The sequence below is a fragment of the Amblyomma mixtum genome, chromosome 3 (assembly GCF_055824585.1).
Source record: "Amblyomma mixtum isolate Tamu chromosome 3, ASM5582458v1, whole genome shotgun sequence".
Taxonomy (NCBI): domain Eukaryota; kingdom Metazoa; phylum Arthropoda; class Arachnida; order Ixodida; family Ixodidae; genus Amblyomma; species Amblyomma mixtum.
Window position 1 is genome coordinate 298075868 of NC_143014.1, and position 22610 is coordinate 298098477.

Genomic DNA, 22610 nt, shown 5'->3' on the forward strand with positions numbered 1-22610 from the left:
CGTTGTGCCCTCTAAGGTCGTGACGAAGGGAATGATGGCTGGTATGTACCCGGGCTAGCCTGAAGTGATCTCTGCAGGAGGTGCTTTGGGCCTGAGTGGGCGGCTGTGGGTGCAGTCCTGTGATTTGCATGATTCTGTAGGCCGGTGTGCCTTGACCCAGCAGTTGGCAAATTGTCAACAGACAGCAGGCGCAGTGCGCGTGTGCAGCTCTCTGCTGGATTATACTGCTGCATAGCGATTCATCTGGGGAATGTCAGCAACAGATGTGGCCTTCCATTTATTATAAGGAGCTCACCATGTTCTATTTTTTTCAGGTTGTGGGTTTTGGTTGCACTAGTCTGATGTCGCTTTTTCTTTGTAATCAGTTTCCAATCAGGCATAAAATAAACTACTAACTAGCCCTAATAAACTACTAACTAGTTATTATTCGCAAGTGTGAACCTGTGTCTACCAGCTTACTGCAGTTTGGCGTGTTGAAGTCTCTTCTTTCGAAATGGAGCAGACTAAAAAACAAAAATGCGAGAACATGTTGGTTGCAGTGGTTAGGGTCGCTGCTAAGCCAGAGTACCGGAAACTTTTCGTATAGAGATATCAGCTCCGCTCCTTCGTCTTCGTCCAGCAGTTGCCTTGACTGTGCCACTTTTCAGGTATTATGTCCACAGTTTCTCAAGGGTGTAGCGGGGTCTCCCGCTTGTGCTGAGCCACGATCATCTTTTTGAACACGGACTTCTTGGGGCGACCTGACCTACGGTTTTGCTTGTTGCTAGGTGTAACATGCTGCCAGCGGTTGCTGGCTGTAGTCAACAAGTGGGCTTCCATGCGTGCGTCTGTGACAGCCTGTAGGCGTGGAGTCTTGCATGGAGATTCGTCAAAAAGTAGTTCAAATAGTACTAGTAATTACTTTTGCATGCACAATTTGCCACCCAAGTCAAGTATTATTTCACCAATCACTCAGCACATCTCCTGGCACAACGGCCTGACCACCGTGGTCTCTCTTCGGTCCAGCACGATTTTCCTTGGCTATATTTGTGCATGTTGATTTTTGTACGCGCACTGTGCATTTTTAGTTCGTCAAAAATTCTTCGTACAGTCCTTACAGTTCTTTCTTGAACAAAATGGCTGAGTGGTACTCACGCCCCTTGGGGGGCAATAAAGGTGCAAAGAGTCAAGGATAAACGCAGACGAGATCCATGAACAGTGCATATAGTAACTCCATGAAGCCACAAACCAAAGGCTCTTTGGCCCACAGCAAGTAGTGGTGAGGATGTTTTCGAGAGGATCGTATCGCAAAGGCAACCACACAAGAGAAGGTAACGTTTTTCGCGCGCATAATGCCATACAGCAGCTGCCGCAGGACTTATAATAGAGGAGTGTTTTTTTACTCAGCCGTGTAGTGAGACAAAGCCTTCTGCTTACCTGCCACTTGACATACACTCATACGAACACATATGCAGTGTTCTCTAGAACAATTCAGCGCATGTCACGCAACACGAAACAGAGGCTACCATACACATCTTTTGCAACAGCAGTGTGCTATTAAATGAGAGAGACAAATATATACGCACAATTTGTTCATCGGGCTCTGCGTCAATGCGACGACTGGACTATCACGATGTCGCCGTACTGTAGACTGTCACATGCTCCCTCACATATCTGTTCCTGGGTATCAGAGACTTTGACCCGAGAATCTTCAGTGAGCGCTTCTTCAAAGCTAGAGCTATGGCACGGGCTTGCTGATGGCCCCTAACGTCCTTCGTGTATAGTGCCACATTGGTTAGTAATTTCGCGCCAATTTCCAGACGCCCACATGCAGCATTAACAGTATCTGCAGAGAATTTTTGCTGTGATGACACCCATACAAACAAATGTAGGCGCAGTTTGTTGTCACGAGACTCATCCTCCTGCAGGAGGACAGCGCCGAGCCCATCTTGGCTGGCATCCATGTGGAAGACGATGGGGGCCGATTCATTGTAATGGGCCAACGTAGGAGGCTTGAGGAGGGCATGCTTGACGTCAAGGAACGTGAGCTGTTGGGCTGGTGTCCAACTCCACACTGCATTCTTCTTCAGCAGGGCGGTCAACGGAGCGCTTCGCTAGGCAAAGTCGGGAATAAAACGACGGAAATACAAAGCAAATCCAAGGAAACTTTTGAGCTCCTTGGCAGTGGTGGGAGCTTCGTAAGCCATAAGTGCTTTAAGCTTCTCCGGGTCGGGACGGATGCCATGCCGGCTCACAGCGTGACCCAAGTATGTGACCTCTGCGAAACCGAAGAAACATTTCTTTGGTTTTAAGCGAAGCCCAGCAGAGGTAGGCTTCGAGGACGAGTTTGAGTCGCCTTTGGTGTTCTTGAAACGTGGCCGCATAGAAAATGACGTTGTCCAGGTAGACCAGCGATATAGTCCACTTCATATGGCCTAAGACGCGATCCATGAGGCGCTGAAAGGTGGCTGGAGCATTTGAGAGACCGAAGGGCATGTGGTTGAATTGGTAGAGGCCATCGGGAGTCACGAATGCCATCTTTTCCGCATCATTGAGGTGAACAGCTACCTGCCAGTAGCCCGAGAGCAGATCCAGGGTAGAAAAATAACGGGCCCCCTTCAGGCGGTCAAGTGCATCGTCGAGGCGGGGCAGCGGGTACACGTTGAAATGAGTGATAGCGTTCAACTTGCGATAATCAATGCAGAAGCGAAGTGTTCCATCCTTCTTGCGCACAAGGACGACAGGGGAGGACCAAGGGCTACAAGAAGGGGCAATGATTCCCTGGTCAAGCATGTCGCATACGTGCTGCTGGATGACTCTCCGTTCAGCTGGCGCGACACGGCGAGGTTGGTGATGAATAGGCCCACGGTTTTCGGTGTTGATCCGGTGTTGGGCCCAGGAAGTGCACCCGAGTTCACCGGCGCTTAGAGCAAGGCAACTGCAATGCTCGAGCAGCAAGGCCTTCAGAGAGGCGAGCTCCGCGCAGGTCAGGGTGGGCCCAAAGTTAAATATGTCCCATGATAGGACTGCCGGCGCTGGAGTGCGGTGAGATGGACCTTCAGGTTGCAAAGATGCAACCGGTGATTCTGACGCTGTACCCAATTGCGTGCCATGAGTCAGCACGAGCGGTGTGCGGCTGATACTAAGCATTAATACGTGGGCCTCTCCTTTGAGCACAGACAGAAGGCTTCGAGGGAAGGTCATCTCTCGGGCTGGAGCCGAACACTGGGTAGGTTTGAAAAGCACATCCGCTGTGACCGGACTGTCAAACTTGGCATACACCCAAGTTGCCGCACCTGGTGGCAGAGTCACGGCAGTCGCCACAGTCACGATAGTGACGTCGACTGGCTTGACTCGACGTGGCCACTTCGTTCCGAGGTAACACACAGATCCTGAAGCACGCTTGGTCGCTGACAACAGGGACTGCCACAGGGTGACACCAAGGCTGGAAATCCGGCTAAGCCAACCCGGCCCACACAGAGTTTGGCTCGCACGTGGTTCTGTGGTGGCAAAATTAAGGACGACTCCGGCTTGCTGGCACCACCCGCACCCGAGGAGCACTGGCCAAATAGGGCTTTCCGCGACAACAAACTCGGTGGAGATGGTCTTTCCGAGTGCTGTCAGGTTGACGATAACATGCCCGACTTGCTCCACCGGGGCGCCGTTAAAAGCTAAGAGCCGTGTTTTGGCGGCTGGAAGAAGCAGGTGGGGCGCGTTCACAATTAACGATTTGTCGAGCACATTGACAGCCACTCCGGTGTCGGACCAAGGCCGCTACGTGCCTGTAGAGCAGGGCGACGTCAACGAGCATGTAGGGAGCTTCAGTTGTCATCAAAGCCGACGAAAGAAGGGGACGCGGCGAACTAAGGAGTGTGGGGACGGACTTTATCCGGGGGCACAGTTCCACCGAATCGTTTTCCGACGTCGGAGGGCCAGCACAGTCCCTCGCATAGTGTCCCTTCAGGCCGCAGCGGAAGCAGGTCACGCGGGTGTTACACACGCATCGGGTAGAGGCCGCTGTAGGGACTACGAATTGAGGAGCCTGCAGTGAGATGCTGTGCTCGGCAGATGGTGGCGACCCCCGCGTGGCCGACAAAGTAAATTCCGCCTCGATGACGGTGCGAATGTACTCAGGACGCCCAGAGCGGACCAAGCACTGCAACTTAGGGAGTCGGATGGCGTCGACAAACGCCTCAGTGCCAGTCAGGGCCACGTTCTGAGGCGCCCCCGGCAGCGACTGCAGAGCCAGGCGCTCAATGGCGGCGACAAGGTCCTGGTATGTCTCCCCGGTCTCTTGACGGCAGGCTCGCAGGCGATGGTACTGGACACGGGGGTGACCAGAGGAACTGTAGTGGTCGGCGAGGAGGCCCACCAGGACAGTGTAAGAGCCCAGCTGGTCGGGCGGCACATTCTGCTGCAGCTCAGTCGCGCGGCCTCTCAGTTTGGCGACGAGCATCCATGTCTTCATTTGCTCGTCCCAGCCTCTCGCCGCCACAATACTGTCTAGCTGGATGCGGTAAGCATCCCACGAGACAGTGCCGTCGAATGTGGGTAACTCCACGACGTCCAATGATGTGCCCACACCGAGCACGCTATTGGCTGCGACGACCGCAGGTACAGCCACGGCAGAGCCGGGGACAGCAGTGGCGGGGATGCCGAAAGGCACCTGACCCGTGTTAGGCTCGACTGGCAGAAAGTGACGGAAGTCGCGCCGGAAGGCCTTCATCTCCCCAGCCTGGACAGTCAGACGGGCCTCCCAGGCGTCCATCCACTGGGTAACCATATCCAAGAGGCACCAATACCGGTGTCCAGAAGTCGCGCCAGACCGGAAGTCGCGCCGGAAGGCCTCCATCTCCCCAGCCTGGGCAGTCAAACGGACCTCCCAGGCGTCCATCCGCTGGGTAGCCATATCCAAGAGGCGCCAATACCGTCGTCTGGAAGTCGTGCCAGATGGCCTCCGTCTTCCCAGCCTGGGCAGTCAGACGGACTTCCCAGGCGTCCATCCGCTGGGTACCCATATCCAAGAGATGCCAATACCGGCGTCCGGAAGTCGCGCCGGAAGGCCTCCATCTCCCCAGCCTGGGCAGTCAGACGGGCCTCTCGGGCGTCCATCCGCTGGGTATCCATATCCAAGAGGCGCCAATACCGGCGTCTGGAAGTCACGCCGGAAGGCCTCCATCTCCCCAGCCTGGGCAGTCAGACGGACCTCCCAGGCGTCCATCCACTGGGTAACCATATCCAAGAGACGCCAATACCGGCGTCCGGAAGTCATGCCGGAAGGCCTCCATCTCCCCAGCCTGGGCAGTCAGAAGGGCTTCCCAGGCGTCCATCCGCTGGGTAACCATACCCAAGAGACGCCAATACCGGCATCCGGAAGTCGCGCCGGAAGGCCTCCATCTCCCCAGCCTGGGCAGTCAGACGGGCCTCTCAGGCGTCCATCCGCTGGGTATCCATATCCAAGAGGCGCCAATACCGGCGTCTGGAAGTCACGCCGGAAGGCCTCCATCTCCCCAGCCTGGGCAGTCAGACGGACCTCCCAGGCGTCCATCCGCTGGGTAAGCATATCCAAGAGGCGCCAATACCGGCGTCCGGAAGTTGCGCCGGAAGGCCCCCATCTCCCCAGCCTGGGCAGTCAGACGGACCTCCCAGGCGTCCATCCGCTGGGTAACCATACCCAAGAGGCGCCAATACCGGTGTCCGGAAGTCACGCCGGAAGGCCTCCATCTCCCCAGCCTGGGGAGTCAGAAGGGCTTCCCAGGCGTCCATCCGCTGGGTAACCATATCCAAGAGGCGCCAATACCGGCGTCCGGAAGTTGCCTACAGCAAACCTGGGTGATTTCTGCTGGGGCGACTAGTGAGCCCGTAAAAATATACAAAGTGTGTAAGCTGAACGAATGCAGCCATGCATGGCGCTTGCTAACTTCCTCTAGAGTTACCCGAGTCAGTTATGAAAAAGGTAACTTTTTTTGCAGAATATTTCCATGAAGTGAGGCCCTGTGTACATAGTTCATATCGAGCGGTACTTATGCCAGGTGTCTTCATTGCTCTGTGTGTTCAAAAAATGTTGGTCATTGCAGAAAGTTCTGAATATTCCCTGAAACATAAACCTGTAACGCATCTTCGCTCGTTGGCGCATGATGGCCTTAGAGGCTTATGCGGCACTTAACCCAATACAGGGCATGTTAATTCTTCTTCAGGTACCATTGGCATTGGTCATCACTTCTGAGCCAAGAAAAGAATGAAGTATTAACGAGCATGCGTGGCCCTGCTGTCCTGCAGCTGTAATAAAAGGGAGAGAAGCTTCACTCATGTACGCTCATTACAGCGCTGGTGATCAAATACACTTCCATATATGCTGATTTCAGAATAGCTCAGGAAATAAGCCACGGTAGACTTGAGACCACATGCTTACCTTGTAGCTTCCAATTCTGAGTCGGTATTGGTGTGCATATGTGACAGAAAGCATATGCTTTATGCCATCTTCGGGCGGTCTGGGATCGTTTAGTTGTAAGCCGATAAATAAGTGAAGCGCCACCGATACGCAGCCCATGTGTTGTCCAGAAGGGGTGAGAAGCTTTATTCCGCTCCTGCTTCCAGATGATGAAAAAAATTCTGGAACTGCGTAAGACAATGCCAGCCGGACAGACAAAGCCTTCACCTTTCCTCCTCTCCGCGCGACCCACGTCATAGGCGTGTTCAGAGCCTTCGTTGTGGCTCGAGCATGAGCCGAATTTGAGAACAATTAGTTCCGAGAATGGTTATCGCGTTGTAGAAGTAACTGAACCGGTTGTGTCATACTGATGTGCGGAATAAAGCAGGCCTTTGCTGTCATGGATCTTTCCCGCCGCTCGCAAAAAAAAAATGCAGCCATGCTCGCTTGCCCGCAAGATGCGGAACAAGGACGCAGGCGCTGGTTCGCTCAGGTATCCATGATTCTTCGTGATAAAAATTTCTTCGGCACCCATTTGTTTTGTGCCCTCTGAACAACACGAAGCGGCTGAGTGACAACAAAAGAATCTCAAGCCACTGCTTCCTACTGTGAAACGACGTGCAGTTCCTTTCCCACAGAGTCACCGAACTTGCCTGAGTAGTGAAATTGACACGACATTGTTCGATTACTGTATTTTCCTTTTTCTGTCAATCGAGCTGCAAGAGAGCATCAGTACTGCTCCCTGCCATGGGTGGTACCACCAGTTTGCACATCTACCCATCTGACTGAACATCGTTCTCTGAACCACATTCCTCAGTCAGGGATCTGGGAAATACGAAGTGTATTTAAGGGGAGGTTGCTTTGTTACCGAGACACTTCTATATCGACTGTAAATGTGTACAAATAAACCTACTGCACTGTTTCCTTCATAACGGAGCTCGAGTCCGTGCTTCGCAGCCGGGACTTGCGGTGCTGAACGAGTCAGACAATCCAAGGGCCCCTCCTATCTCCAACAGTTCTGAATAGATATGGTGCTCTAATGCAGATGGGTGGAGAAAATCTGCAGGAGCAATAAAATCTCGCAATAAAATACTTAGGTTCGTTTTTAATGCAGAAGCATTAAACGCAACGGCAACGAAGCCCGATGTCCTGAAAAAGTAGCGTCCCAAACCCATGTGGCCAGCAAAAGAAAAACAAAATTACATCCGAAGATGCGAGGAATGTAACGGAAAGCATGCAGCCTTTCTTTTTTACAAACTTGGTTGGATTTTTTACCTTGATCCACGGCAGTTGAGAGCTATCCAAACAATGGTTGTCTTGTTGCTCACAAACGCGCCCTTCCTCGAAGCAACTTTGCTGCTTTTTGGAGGCCTGAAAACTTAACAATTTTCGCAGTTAGCTGCAGTCAGACACGTGCTTGCAAAAGCGCGTTCCATCATTCACAGTACACAGTAAAAGGTAGAAAACATCCTCCCACTTTGCAAGATTTAGGGCCCTGTCATGTACAACTCCTACATGATTATGCTTAGGGACGACATGACCATTTGCGTCAGGTGTGTGCAGCTCTGTAGAAGTGACCAGGCTTCCTTCCGCCCCATCCAATGTCTCTTTATTACAACCTTTAAATTTGAAATCTCCAAAGTGTGCAGTTCTGTAAACCTTAGAGGCGTTTACCTCATGTAACATTTCTAGAGGTTTACACAGCTGGTTTCTGAGCTCAATTTCAGCACACCCTGCCGTACAATTAATCCCATGAGACGGGATAGATCCTTCGGCCAAGAACGAATTGGTATATACTTCGGAGATATAATAATGTTTCCCACTGACGGCTGGCTTATTTGTTCTTCCTCACTATGAACTTTGCCGACGCCTTTATCTACTGGCCCCAATGTAGTTGCCTATGTGCAAGCCCGCTTTCTAACTATAGTTGAGGAGCTTGCCAACTCAAGTACAGCTTGCTTTTTCAAATTGTTGACTGCAGATAGCTCTATGATGGAGTCTTTGTATCAACTGAATTTGGCGGACGCCTCCGCGTAATTCATTGGGCCTATACTTTATGTATGAAGAAGCTTTTCCTTACAAGAGATGAAATCCTCTGGGAAAAGCCAATTTCACCACCAGAATCTGTTTCCTAGTCAGCAGTGTCCTTTCTGCTGTGTGTCCTCACGCCAGTCTCGTTGCACAGGGCACCGATGCTACGGCTGAAGATTCGTTACAAACACAACTCTTATGCGCCAAGATGCCGTGCAGATGATTTTCATTTGAGGAAAGGCGAACACTGTCATATTGACCAATAAATGAGAACTGCATTTCTACCAGGGGAATCTTGGCTCGCAGTCGAGCATATTCTCCAGCACTTTCAACCGCGTATTCTTTTCGAAGCGCGCGTTCCAGGTTTTGCTGGGCCGCGCGCTCAGTGGCACGTTTCGCCACCATCTCTCGTTCCTGTGCCTGTTGGTCTCACGTGCTCCAGGATGTAGCGTTTAATAAAATTTTAGCAGTTTATGGCTCTCAAAATCTCTTATTCTCAAAATCTCTCTCTCAAAATCTCAAAATCTCTCTTATTACAAATCTACTCCACCTTGGTGGTTCCCCTAAACATTTGATCAAAATCTCTCGTTCCAGTAACTGCTTGGTGTCACGTGCTCCACGATTTAGCGTTTAATGAAATTTTAGCACTTCATGGCTCTCAGAATAAAGGGCTACTGCATGAGAACTGAGGTCATGATGCACCTTTCTGCTAAGCATCTGTGCACCGCTTGTCACAGAAGGCCTTGCAGCTCGTTTGACAATAGAAAGTGACAGTTCACTTGATAGAAGTCTGCCCCTGTGTGATCCACGAAGGAACAAGCTTTGCAAGCGTGTTTCCCCATTTACTATAGGTTGTATACAGTGCTACAGCGCTGTGATTAGCATGGGAATACCATGGTTGTTGCCTATAACAGTGGAAGCGAGATAAGCTAGCTATTCGCGTTACCGCTGGTCTGGAACACATGTGATGCTTTGAAATTGAAGGTGGAAGATTGGTTTATTTGTCTTTCTGTGGTACATGGTATCACAAGGAGAGAGGGGACGCAGAGAAAAGCTGCTTAAATGCTGCTTTAAGGGCACCTTTCGCACATCATTCACAAAACAGCAGCATGTGAGAGCCTGATAAAATAAATTCCCATAATTTGAATAATCTGTGGTCACCACAGTAACACTGGCAACAGATAGCAATACAAACACACAAAACAACAACATCATGACATTCTCTGCACGTGGAACATAAGCACAAGTAAAATGGACACAGCAATGCAAAAAGAACGCGTTGCTGGTACAGGTCTGTTTAGCAAGCAGCCTTGCTGCATTCCAACCCTTCGGATGCGCTGTGCAGTTATCCTTTCATGCAGCCTCTAGAGTTTCTTGTCCAAAATAATTTTTCCGACTTTTACCTCATGAGGACCATGCAGGTCAGTCAGCGGCACGGCCACTCAGCGACCGTAGCAGAGCAGCCACAGTCTGAATTAGTGCCTTAGAATGAATTCTTTGTGCCGCCCTTGTGCTTAAACCTTGTGCTCCGGTGTTTCGACGGAGGGGAAACGACAAAAATTTCATTACAAATCGCTCCTCTCCCAAGGTAATGACATTATATTGCAAGTACATCCCAAAAGTAATCAAAATTACTTTTAAACCATGTTTTATGTTCCACGGTTGCTGAGTGGTTATGGCGCTTTCATTGGTTCATATCAAGTTTGGTTGCTTTTATGCACATTGCTCGAGGTGATGATAGACAATTATATATATTATTTGAAGTGGACTTGACTGTATATACAAATGAAAAAAAAAACAGGGCACTTTAGCTGCCTGTCTAGGACTGCCTGTCTAGGAGAGGCTGTCTTTTTCATAGACAGTCCAATTCTCTGGCAGAATACAAGGTTTCAATACTGCATGCTGCAGGTCCTTTTGCAGTGGTTGTGCTTCTTCACAATTCTGTACATTTCACAGGTCAGAGTGATCGGAGGTTGGAGGTGGCAGGGGGATACCAGAAAATGCACTATTTTTGCACAAACTTAGCACAGGAGACGCTGTGTTTTACTCGAAGGTACAATTTCTTGCTTGCTTCGTGATCAAGAGCATGTTGCGTATGTACATCACCCCAGCAATGACCATGGCTCCAGCAAACGCATTTTATCTGTATGGACAAGAATGTTAGCCAGATGCTAATGTTGGTGCTAGGTATTGCTTTTGGAAGTCGTAACGTTGATCTCATTCCTGGTGGCTGGAGTCAAGAGGCCGGTTTCCAAGCGTGCATCTATGAGCCAGTAGGCATATGATGCTCAGTGCCATTTGCACTGACACTCAAGATAGCGCAGTTCACTTGTGACCCTTTTTCTAACTTTTTTTGGCACTTTTTGGAAGCAGCATCCACACAAGACAATAATGGTTGAACATACAAAACAATGAAGACTCTGGACATAAATACTGCTCGATATAAACCATGTACACAGAGCGTAGAGGGACATAGCGAACGCCGTGCATAGATGCACTGCTTCAGCTTGCGCACTTTGTATATTGTTAGGGGCTCACTGGCCCACCCAGCAGAAATCACCCAGGTATGCTGGAGGCGCGTCAAAACCCGACTGGCGGCTGCAATTCTCGTGGATATTGCGCTCGCATGTCACGCTAGCTCCGCCCTTTCTCTTTGAGCACAGCGCTCTCTTGGACGGCATACGCCGTAACCTGTAGCAATATCTTTCACATTTCATTGTACGAATCCAAGACATGGGGAATTTTTTTTATAAACATATCTCTTTCGAACCAGTGAATTTTCGAGAACTGTATCTGCTCGACTTCAACGAACGCCTCCGTTTTGGCAGTCCTGATGCCATATGTATATTAAGGAGGATCTCGCACAGCTTCCGTTGTTTTCGTTCAGTCACGTTCCTCGCGAGACTTCGATAACGTTGCACGTGACACTTCGATCGCATTTCACATGACACTGGCTGTAATACAGGGCGGTCTGTTCCCGCCGCTATGGTTAAGGGCGCCTCTCATGAATGCTCTCGTGGTTGTTTGACTGAACACAAATACACCACCATAGCTCATTTAGTGGAGCCTTGAGCCGCGGGTCGAGACGCTTCTCGTGATTTTGGCCTATATCAAATTGTTGCCATTCAGCGTCCCTGTTGTGGGTGATGCAGGCCTCCTTGGCATTCATCAGCATCTTCCTTGCGGCGGTTTTGAACATGTCTGTGTAATTGAAGGCTGCGCATCCAGAGAGCATGGCAACCGAGATCCTCGTCTGGCACAGAGTGCTACTTGCAGCAACCAAACACTTCTGGCCACCTTCACTGCTCAGCGAGCATCCTTTTGGAAGGGGTTTGTCCCGTGGCTGCGGCGACTTGAGCTTGACGGTGATGGTGTGATCCGCTTACAGCTAGTCGTGTATGTTTCGGAAATGTTGCGTTCCATCCATGGCAACGCGACGACACAGAAATCTGCAGTTAAGGAATAGAGGGACAAGCAGATTCATCGACGAGGATATTCTATGTGTCAAAAGATACTCTTTCTTGGGTACTGCCAGTCTACCCATTTACATATCATCTTCTGCAGTTGTTTTTTCCTATTCCCAAATTTCTGGGTTTGTAGAGTATATTAGAAAACAAGTTTTATTGGCAGGGTGCTTACGTAAATATTTATGATGAATTTTGGTGAATAGATACATATGGCGCTCTAATGCACATGCGCGGACAAAATTTGCCGGAGCACTGCGTCTATCTCGGAGCAAAATACGCAGGTCGTTTTTAATGCCAAAGCATTATATAGCTCGACGACAGTGAAGCCTGATGTCTAGAAAAAGTGGCGTCCCATAACCCACGCGACCTACCAAAGAAAAAAGAAAATTGCATCCGAATATGCGGGGGAATGTAACGGAAAGTAAGCAGCCTTTCCTTTTTACAAACTTTGCTGGATTTTTCACCATGAGCCATGGCAGTTGAATGCAAACCAAACCCTGCTTGTCTTGTTGCACACGAACGCGCCCTTTCTCGCAGCAACTTATGGAGTGACCATTTGCGTCAGTTGTATGGAGCGCTATAGAAGTTATCAGGGTTCCTTCCCCACCATCAAAGGTCTCTTTATTACAAACTTTAAATTCAAAATCTCCAAAGTGTGCAGTTCCATAAGCGGTAGAGGCTTTTACCATTTCCTAGAGGTTTACACAGCTGGTTTCTGACATCAATTTCAGGACACACTTGTGTACCATTGATCGCACGCTGTAAACAAAAATCAATCCAAATGGGAGTTTAAATAGTTGGCATCCACCTTTAAACTCTGTATGCGGAAATATTTACTCCATAAATGGGGATTAAAGATGTGCTAAATGACCTATTTTACTTCTTCACTCAGTAATGAGGTATAATGGAGGATTCTCCTCCTTATAACTCCCATTTTTAAATGCAGTTTCTTAGTCTGAATACACCCCATATACTCAATGGAGTAAAAAAACACCATTTTGGGCAATCCGCCCTGCCACCTAGCGTCTCGTCTGCTGCTGCTCAGTCGTCTGATAATGGCGGTGAGCGAAGACCGCTTGGTTACCATTGCCGCTTGATCTCTGCTCAATTCTGCTCCTTCACTGGCGCCTGCCGCGGTACAAGATATTGGCTTGTCACTGTTTTTCACTACTGTGCGCTACATAATTGAATTGCTCCTTCGAAGCCTCCAGTGCTCTAACCATACCTGACCTTCCTTTGTTAGTGTCGCCATCTTGTTACAGCCACTGGTTAAGCCTAATTCTCACAGGCTTTTTTTTTCAATGTGGCTCTCGGAGTGTGTTGCAGCAGATTATGTGTTGCATGAACATGGAACTGTGATAGAACATAGTTTCAACACTGAGCTTTTGATTGAGTTGATGAGGCTACATTTTTCCTGTCATATTGAAAAGCCAAGCCGTAATGAAGTGAATATGAAAGCAAGCAAGGCTGTTCCAAACTACCATCAGGGGTGTCTTCAACTTTTCTGCTGTGGTTTTTAGTCAAATATAGCATGGTGCATGACCGTGAAAACTGCCCAGTGACTCCTTTTCAGTTTTCAACAATTGATTATAATGTTAGATCCCTTTATCTATGAACATGGCCAACCAAACGAGCTCATACAGCAAAAGGAGACGACAAGCAGATGACTTCTGCCGCCAAAGCCGCCGCTGGGCTTGCAAACGGTGAATACAATGCATGACGCAGGGTCACATGAGGGCAGAGCAGTTTCCCAAGTTCGGTGGCCGGTGGCCCATGCAGCTACTGCCCGTTTCCGCCATTGTCACTGCTGTTAAAATGAGCCTGAATGAGGACAAATAAACATGATGTCAATTTTGTACTCCATTTCTCTGAGTCGCAAAAAATTTATTCCCTTGTACTCCTAAACAATTCGCTTATATAAGGAAAAAAATAAAATACTCCATTTATATGGAGTAAAAATTACCTTTTGGTTGTGCGTCAGAGGACAAGCTATTTACTCCCACCTTGGTGTTTTTTTTGTTAACAGTGCATTAGACGGGATAAATCCTTCTGCCAAGAATGAAAACGTATATACATTAGAGGCATAATGCTTCCAAGCGACGGCTGCCTTATCTGTTCTTCCTCGCGATGAACTATCAACGAGGAGCTGCCCAACTCAAGTACGGCTTGCTTTTTCAAATTGTTGACTGCGGATAGCTTTATCGTGGAGTCCTTGTATGAAATGGATTTGGCGGATGCCTTCACTAATCCACTGGGCCTATAATTTATGCATGAAGAAGGTTTTCCTTACAAGAGATGAAATCCTTCTGGGAAAAGCCTATTTCACCACCAAAATCTGTTCCCTAGTCAGCAGTGTCCTTTCTGCTGAGTGTCCTCACGCCAGTCTCGTCGCACAGGGCACCGATGCTACGGCTGAAGATTCCTTGCAAACACAACTATTATGTGCCAAGATGCCATGCAGAGGATTTTCATTTCAGGAATGGCGAACACTGTCATATTGGTCAATAAATGAGAACTGCCCTTGTACCAGGGGTACCCAAACCCATCCAAGATGGGTTTGGGGCATGACGGTGTGAGTTGCTTATGCGCCATAAAACCAGATCAATACAATACGCTTGGCTGCTTTGATGCACACTGCTGTAGATGATGGTTGACATGTATATATTATTTGAAGCGCACTTGACTATATAGTACAATATAGTACAGAATGGTTAACAATAACAAACGTTTTGTAATGCATGACCGCTGAGTGCAACCACAAACCCGGATAAATAGTGTCATATGGTACATCACATTATGGTATGTGAGGTGCCCAGATGCTGAGAAGACGTACCTGTTTTGATGAAAAACCCGAGTTCAGGCTAACATAATTTTGCATCATCATTCATGATATGTCTCTTGTTGCCTGTTCCTGCGAAAATATCTCCAAGGCAGCCCTCTTCAGTTTCTAGAGGCTCCATTCATTTATGGCACGGTTCAGGTGTGCACCAAGATATATGAGACAGATACTGCGCCATTTCCTTTCCTCATAAACCACTTTACCAAAAACCTATTTATTTCTGTGATGTGGACGCCTGCAGAAACCGCATGTAACTCATATTGATCAAACATGAGCGTGCACATTTCACCACGCTTCCACTGCTAGGCGACTGAATAACCACGTGAAATATCAGTCCTACGCAGAACTAGTGCACCAGTGTCCGCAGGAGGAAGCATTCTGCTCAAATACAGCTCCCGTTATCTCTTGGCCTTTAAGGAATATCTAAACTATTGTTCGACCCTGCAAGTATGGTCGGTGGTATAGAAGCACAATGAAACATATATTCAAATGGCATAAAACAGAGGGTACTGTTTTCTGCCTTTTTTGGACTGCAAAGTAACTTGGGGATAAATCCACATTCCAGTCAGAAAGGCCACCCACTGGTCTGGACGAAGGGGCCTGATCGAGCCCCTCTGAGGGCTGCGTGGTTCGGAGAACGATGTCCAATCAGATGGGAAGATGTGGACACTGGTGATACCACCCACGGCCTGGGGTGGTGCTGGGCTGTCCCGCTCTCTCGAAGCTCGGTCGATAGGAAGGGGTAGAGGCTGAATCATCAAATACTGCTGTGTCAATTTGACCACTGGGGCAAGTATTCTGTTGCCTCTGTAGGAAATGAATTTTCCGCAGTCTCCCAGCAGGTGAAAGAACGTCCTCGTACTCCCCCGCCGTATGTCCAAAACACGAGACCTCTGTCGAGGACACAGCCATCTTTCAGTTAACAGCAACAGCTTGACCTTGCACAGCACCCCTCCATCGTCTGGTGACCCGAGGACAGACTTGGCCGCTTGCTGCCGCTGCTGCAGCCGTCGCCAGCCCTCGCCGCATTTTTGCTTCACGATTACTCACGTCTCGAAGTAATTCTTCCCAGGCCCGTGTTCTCCAATCTTAACTGTACCTTTAGCCACAACCTAAAATTAAACCAGAGAGCTGTCGGGAGAATTACATTAGGCGCTCACGGCAAAGCTATAAATGAGGCATTAGAGGGGCACATGGGCTGGGTATCGCCCGAAGCACCAGAAGCAGTGTAAAATATTGTTTGAAGAGCACCTGACCAAATTGGACGAGAACAGATGGACAGCTAAGCTTTAACACGCGCGGCATGGAGTCACCGATGACCCATTTATATTGCGCGCAATTTCAATGTGACCAATAAACTTTCCGACTTGCTACACTATCAGTTATGTGGTCCAAGAAGTAAACTTTCAGTCTAGAAGTAACTTAAAACTGTGCTATGATGTGGTGGATTTTGGTGCGGGACCGGAAAGCGTGGTGTGCAACTTCACTGTTTTTTGTCGTTTTTATCGCCATCGCGATCATTTCTTTTAGTACTAGTAGTAGCATTGAGCATTAGGATGATGTCAGGTAGTCTGTTTTAGTTTTCACTATGAATTCGTTTAAAAAACCAGCCTGAAACATCAACCGCCTGGTGAATATTGTTTTCTACCTGCTACTGGTGTACAATTTTTCTGTGCGCAAGATTCAGTAGAGGTGTCTGCCTGCAGTAATTTCAGCTATATTTGCCGTCTGCCTACATTATGCGGATAAGATATGGTACCGCCATCTCTGTAAATTCGTTCTGCCTGCTAAAATTACGGGGCCCAACTTGTTGCACTACAATGAGGCCAATGGAACTATGCGATGAAGCAGACAAGTTACGAGATGCAACAATGTTTTTGGGCTCTCTTCCACAGCAGCGACAGTGCGAATTCAGACCACGGTAATAAGGATGTATAGATACTAACCTTAAGCAAACAATCTCGAAATAAATCTAATGGCCCATAAAAGCGGTCGCAAGTTCAGAGAAGCCTCGTCCAATGCCGTTGAACTCCTATGACAGCATTTATACTGATGTGATGCCATTGTGATTTACTGGTATTTTCATTCCAGGACTTACCAGTCCACGATGAATTTTACTGCTCTTCAGTGCGTGTTGGATGCCTGTACGCATGTTTCAACATTGAGGAGCAGTTTTGCGGTGACACATGAACATTGGTTAGCGAGAGCTTTCTTTTGTAGTTGAAAACATTATCTGTTTGCAACTCTACTTTTAGGCTCAACCTTTAGCAACTTTAATCGAAACATTTCTGTCCAGAAGATACCTATCAGCCATTTTTTTTCTTTCATGATGTTCGCATTTTCTTAAGTTTCAGAGCCACTGTCAATAGATTTTTTTTCTCATTTTCCAATTTTTTTGTGTGGATTATAATTGGGCATTTACTTCTTTAATGTTCATCATTCAGAAGAATATTGATGTTCATAGATGTGCTTGGACTTCTGAACATTCAAAGATCAGTGCACTTATAGAGAAGTCTTTTGTAACATCTCAAAAATTAACTGCTTTCTATGAGGCAGCCAACATTTTTTTGTTGCTTGAGTTATTTGTCAGCCAAACTACCGAAATTTTAAATTGCCTTAGGCAGTAAGACTAGCAAATTTTTGTGTATTTCACTCTTAGTGGAATATTTGTCTTTTTGTGTTACCAGCCTGAGGTCATAAATATATACAATTACATTACGAAGTTACAAGTCTGTTTTAGACGAATAACATTTTACATTACGGCCTAATATTTCAACTGAAGTCAAGTTTATTTCAGCTTTTGTCATACAAAAACCATGGGTGACGAAAAAAAGCAGTTTGCAATGACCGCTTGACAAGCTTCGTCACCAGTAGAAGTCGGCAGGATTAGCAGTGGCAGTTACAAAAGAGAGTCTTTATACATTGTTAGAGAAAGGGGGAAAAAAAGAGAAATTGCCTCCTGCCAGTCATGCTCATGATGTTGCACACACTGCGATACCTGGCTTTACCTAGCAGAGGGAAGCTATCACTTCAATGAAATACACCCCAGTCTAAAGGGTGAACAGGTGACGACGCCACACGTACAACAGCCTACTTACTACGTGCTCACACCGAATGCAGTGGCTTTCAGGCCCTGACAGGTAAAACATTTGAACACAATAACAAAATACAACCTAGTCAATGAACAGTTCCCTAAGTGCAGAAGAAGTCATTTTTGTTAGATTGCTATAGAGAGGGCTGTTTAACATTTCAGTAGAATATATTTTAACGTCGCAGAACCGTAGTTCTGCATCTGGGTATTGCGAACATTCCATGGTCTATAGTTGCATAGGGTGTGGCATATCATCCAAGAGGAACAATGCGGCTCAAAAAAGGGTCATTTCGTGTCGTGAATTTTTTTATAAAAGTAGGCAATCCTGTACTCAAATAGCTTATTAACCAGAATAATTTTATACTTTTCTTATGGAGTGAGTCAGGGCATCATAGGAAGCATTTGAAATGATCTGTAGCATTTTTTTCAGTAGAATAGGAAGTTTTTGTATATTTGACACAGTAGTATTTCCTCATACCAAGTAACAATAGCGCATATATGAGAAAAAAAAGCATAATAAAGATCGAGCTTTATTTTCATGGGCAAAATATGTTTATTATGAGTGATGATACCTATGAATTTTGACAGGGTGATGCATATCTTGCTAATGTGGGTATTACATGACATTGTGAGAGCAAAATCTATGCCAAGGGAGGTGAATGCCTCAACGTATTGTAGTTGTGTGCTGCTAAAAAGGATTGGTGGTGGATTCGATACTACCTTGCCCTTCAAATGAAATATTATTGCCTTTGTTTTCTCTCGGTTTACTGATAATGAATTCACGGAAGACCATTCCCTCAAGATAACCAGTTCTGTGTTCGCGGTGTCTGTCAGTTGTTTCATATCAGAGATCAGAGGAGCAGCAGGATAAACTGGTGTCATCAGCATAAGTAATATATTTTATCTCTTTGCTTATGTTGAATATGTCGTTTATATATTTGTTGTCATTTCTCGGTTATATTTGCGCATGTCAGTATTCTACGTGCACAGGGCATCGTTAAAACCATACAAAATATACAGTTCTTTCTTGAACGGAAAGCATTTAATGGTGACGGTTTTTAGGCGGCGGTTTGTGGAAAGGGTGCTGAAGAACTGCCTCCACTGCTCAAGGCTGCAAATTTCGAAGTGCAGAGACAATCTTTCTAATGTTTCGTTCTTAATTAGAGCTGGAATCCAGTCATCGCAATCAGTTTCCGGTGAGAGGTTGAAGAAACTCGCAAGGAGAAAAGGAACGGAGGGCACTGGTGTTTTGCAGAGAGAAGGCCCATAACTGCCCTCTTGGAAGACAATCCCCTGTCCTTGCTGGCTGTACCTTCCCATTATTCCCCACCATCCCCTGTCCTTGCTGGCTGTACCTTCCCCTTATTCCCCATCCCTGTCTACTCACTGCCCCTTTTATTCCGCTAGCTGCTCTTAAGGCACTCCTATAGTCGGATACAACTACTTAATTTCCAGTAATAATGTTGGGATGTGGCGTTTTCCACCCAAATTAAATATCATTTCACCAATCTCTCAGCAGCCATGGCATCTCCTGGTACTAGGGCCTGACCACCGTGGTCTTTGTTCGGCCCAGCACAATTTTTCTCAGTTATATTTGCGCATGTTGGTATTGTATGTGCACAGGGCATCGTTATAACCATAAAAATAGAGTTCTTTCTTGAAAGGAAGCATTTAATGGCGATGGTTTTTAGGCAGCACTTTGTCGAAAGGGTGCTGAAGAACTGCCTCCACGGCTCAAGGCTCAAAATGTCGAAGTGCAGATACAATCTTTCTAATGTTTCGTTCTTAATTAGAGCGGGAATCCAGTCATCGCAATCAGCTTGCAGTGAGAGGCTGATTAAACTCCTTCCAGGAGAAAAGGAACGGAGGGCACTGGCGTTTCACATAGAGAAGGCGCATAACTGCACTCTTGGAAGACCATCCCCTGTCCTTGCTGGCTGTACCTTCCCCTTATTTTTCCTATCCCTGTCCACTCACTGCCCGTTTCATTCCGCTAGCTGTGGTTAAGGCACTCCTGTAGTCGGATACAACTACTTAATTTGCAGTGATAATGTTGGGATACGGCGTTTGCCACCCAAGGTAAATATTTCACCAATCACTCAGCACATCTCCTGCCACAAGGACCTGACCGCCGTGGTCTCTCTTTGGTGCAGCATGATTTTCCTCGGCTATATTTGTGCATGTTGGTTATTGTACGCGCACCGTGCATCGTTATATCTGTGAAAAATGTATAGTTCTTTCTTGAACAGAACGGCTGAGTGGTACTCATGCCCCTTTTTGGGGGGCGTGACAATGCACATAGACAATGCACATAGAAACTCCAAGAATCCACAAACCGAAGGCTCTTTGGCCCACAGCAAGTAGTGGCATGGATGTTAGGAGAGGATCATGTCGCAAAGGTAGCTACACAAAAGAAGGTAGCATTTTTTGACCACATAATGCCATACAGCAGCTGCTGCAGGACTTATAATAGAGGAGTGTTTTTTTTACTCAGCCGTGTATTGTGGCAAAGCCTACCGCCTGCCTGCCACTTGAAATAGCACTCGTAAAAACACATGCAGTGTTCTCTAAAACAATGCACCGCATGTTACGCAACACGTAACAGAGGCTACCGTAGAAGTATCTTGGAACAGCAGTGTACTAATAATTTAGAGAGGCAAATACATACCGTATTTTCCGGTGTATAAGACGCACCCCCCTATATGCAGGCTGTCATTGAAAAAGTTGGCATATAAGATGCACCCGTGTATAAGACGCATCCCAATTTACCCAGTTAGGCTAGTGAGGCTTAATTAAACATGCTTGTGCGACCATTGCAAAATGCACCTTACCTGTGAAGTTCTTAAGCACCGCTAAGTGATCGAAAAAGGCAACACTCACGCCATACCCACCCACGTTTTAGCAAAAAAAGAAAAAAAGAACGAAGGAACTCTCCTTATGTCCATAAGAACATTTTATATTAACTTAAAACCTTCTAAGTCTTGATCTTAAGATGTGCTATCAAAAAGCATGCCCATTTCTGGAGGCGACCCAGCTGAAACATTTTCTTCGCACTACGCACGTACTACGTACATGGAGCAAACAAAGTTGCAAAGGGTGACTGAAAGAAACGCCGGCTTGTCTTGACAATGGCGAGAAACGTGATTGTCACCATCTATTGGCATTTCACGTTACTTTTGCTTGGGGCCTGCGAAACGGTCGCGGGTTTATGATTCCGGAAGTCCTCATCCCCACCGTTTAATAATAAAGTTGCTCTCGGTGGTCCCCGTATTGAAGTATTAACCGTGTTAAAACCGCGTTATTGGTAGTGATGTTTTTTCGGTGAAAAAAGCTTGAACATGGACCTGAGTAATTTCTGAACTCGCAAAAAAAAAACAGAAAAAGTCGCATATAAGACGCACCCTTGTATAGGACGCCCCAGCAAGATTTTTGAAAAAAAGCCGCGTCTTATATACCGGAAAATACGGTATACGCAAATTGTTCATCAGGCTCTCCGTGAATCCGACGATCGGACTATCACGATGTTGCCGTACCATAGACTATCACGTGCTCCCTCACTGCTCCGTTCCTGGGCGTGAGAGGCTTTGACCCGGGAGTCTTGAGTGAGCGCTTCTTCGAAGCTAGAGCTATGGTACAGGCTTGCTGATGGCCCCTAACGTCCTTCATATCTAGTGCCGCATCAGTTAGTAATTTCATGCCAAGGCAGGCGTGCACAAACTGCGTCCACCAGCTTAGTGCAGCTTGGCCTGTTGAAGTCTCCTCTTCTCTGAAAATGGAGAAGACTAAAAAAAAAACTGCCTCTCCCGTAACCGAAAGTAGAGTAAGCATGAAATGTTTACGGGCATAACACATCGGTTGTAGATGTTACTAGTAAAAATCTTGAAATGGGTCTAGTGTTCAACATACCACACCACAACACACCACACATACTGTGCACTGGCCCATGTGGATGCAATCGTTTCCTGTGTCTTTCGCCCTGCCTCCTCAGCTGTATCCGGTTTCTGTCAGGCTTCATTGCTCGGCTTAAGCAGCTGTGACGGTGGCGGCATTGAAATGCAGGACGATGCAGAAGCGTACACGGACACGACGAGACGCAGGCCTGACAAGAATATATATGCAGCACGTTCGAATACTCTGTGAGCGTGTATACATCTGCCTGCCAAAGGGAAAACGTCACGAGCTGAAGGTCCAGCGGCCGGTCTTTCACATGCGTGAGTGTGGGACCGCTGCGCCATCCTTGGGGACGGCGCGGAAGCAGTTTTTCTGCCCAAAACCCTTCTCGCCCTGGAGCTCCCCTCTTGCTCTAAGCGGCCTTCTCTCTTATAGAGAGTCGTTAAATCTCGTACGGTGCCCGGATGCTCTCGTTTCAGCTCCCGGATGAGTGGAATTCAGTGCCCAGATGTTGGCTCTCGGCCTCGGCATGACGTCACCACACTGCCGACAACGGGAGCTAAAAGCATTTCATGCTTAATAAATGCGAGAACATGTTGGTTGCAGTAGTTAGGGTCGCTGCTAAGCCAGAGGACGGGAAACTTTTCGTATAGAGATATCAGCTCCGCCTCCTTCGCCTTCATCCAGCTGCTGCCTTGCCTGTGGCGCTTTTCAGGTATTATGTCCACGATTTCTCGAGGGCGTCTCCTCCTGGTGCTGAGCCATGATCACCTTATTGAACACGGACGTCTTGGGGGGAGCTACTGTTCTGCCTGTTGCTAAGTTGATGTTGCTGCCATCGCCTCGATACAGCGTCTTTATTGCCACCGTACCAAAACAAAC

General features: G+C 47.5%; 1 protein-coding gene across 9 annotated transcripts in view; it reads left to right on the forward strand.

Moving 5' to 3' along the window:
* Positions 1–22610, forward strand: part of LOC149355336 (uncharacterized) — a 290308-nt gene that overhangs the window by 151267 nt on the left and 116431 nt on the right. The window contains exons 12-13 of one of the 9 annotated variants that reach the window (XR_016291492.1): positions 13934–14066; positions 14304–17906. The exons of 6 other annotated variants lie outside the window; for them this stretch is intronic. Coding sequence is in view for 2 of the 3 variants with exons in the window: in XM_089583769.1 (XP_089439895.1) it covers positions 6177–6205 (29 nt within the window). In the remaining variant the exon portion in view is untranslated. Of the gene's footprint in view, positions 1–6176; positions 7103–13933; positions 17907–22610 lie in introns of those variants that run through there. 2 more of the 9 variants (XM_089583770.1, XM_089583769.1) reach the window with 2 other exon arrangements.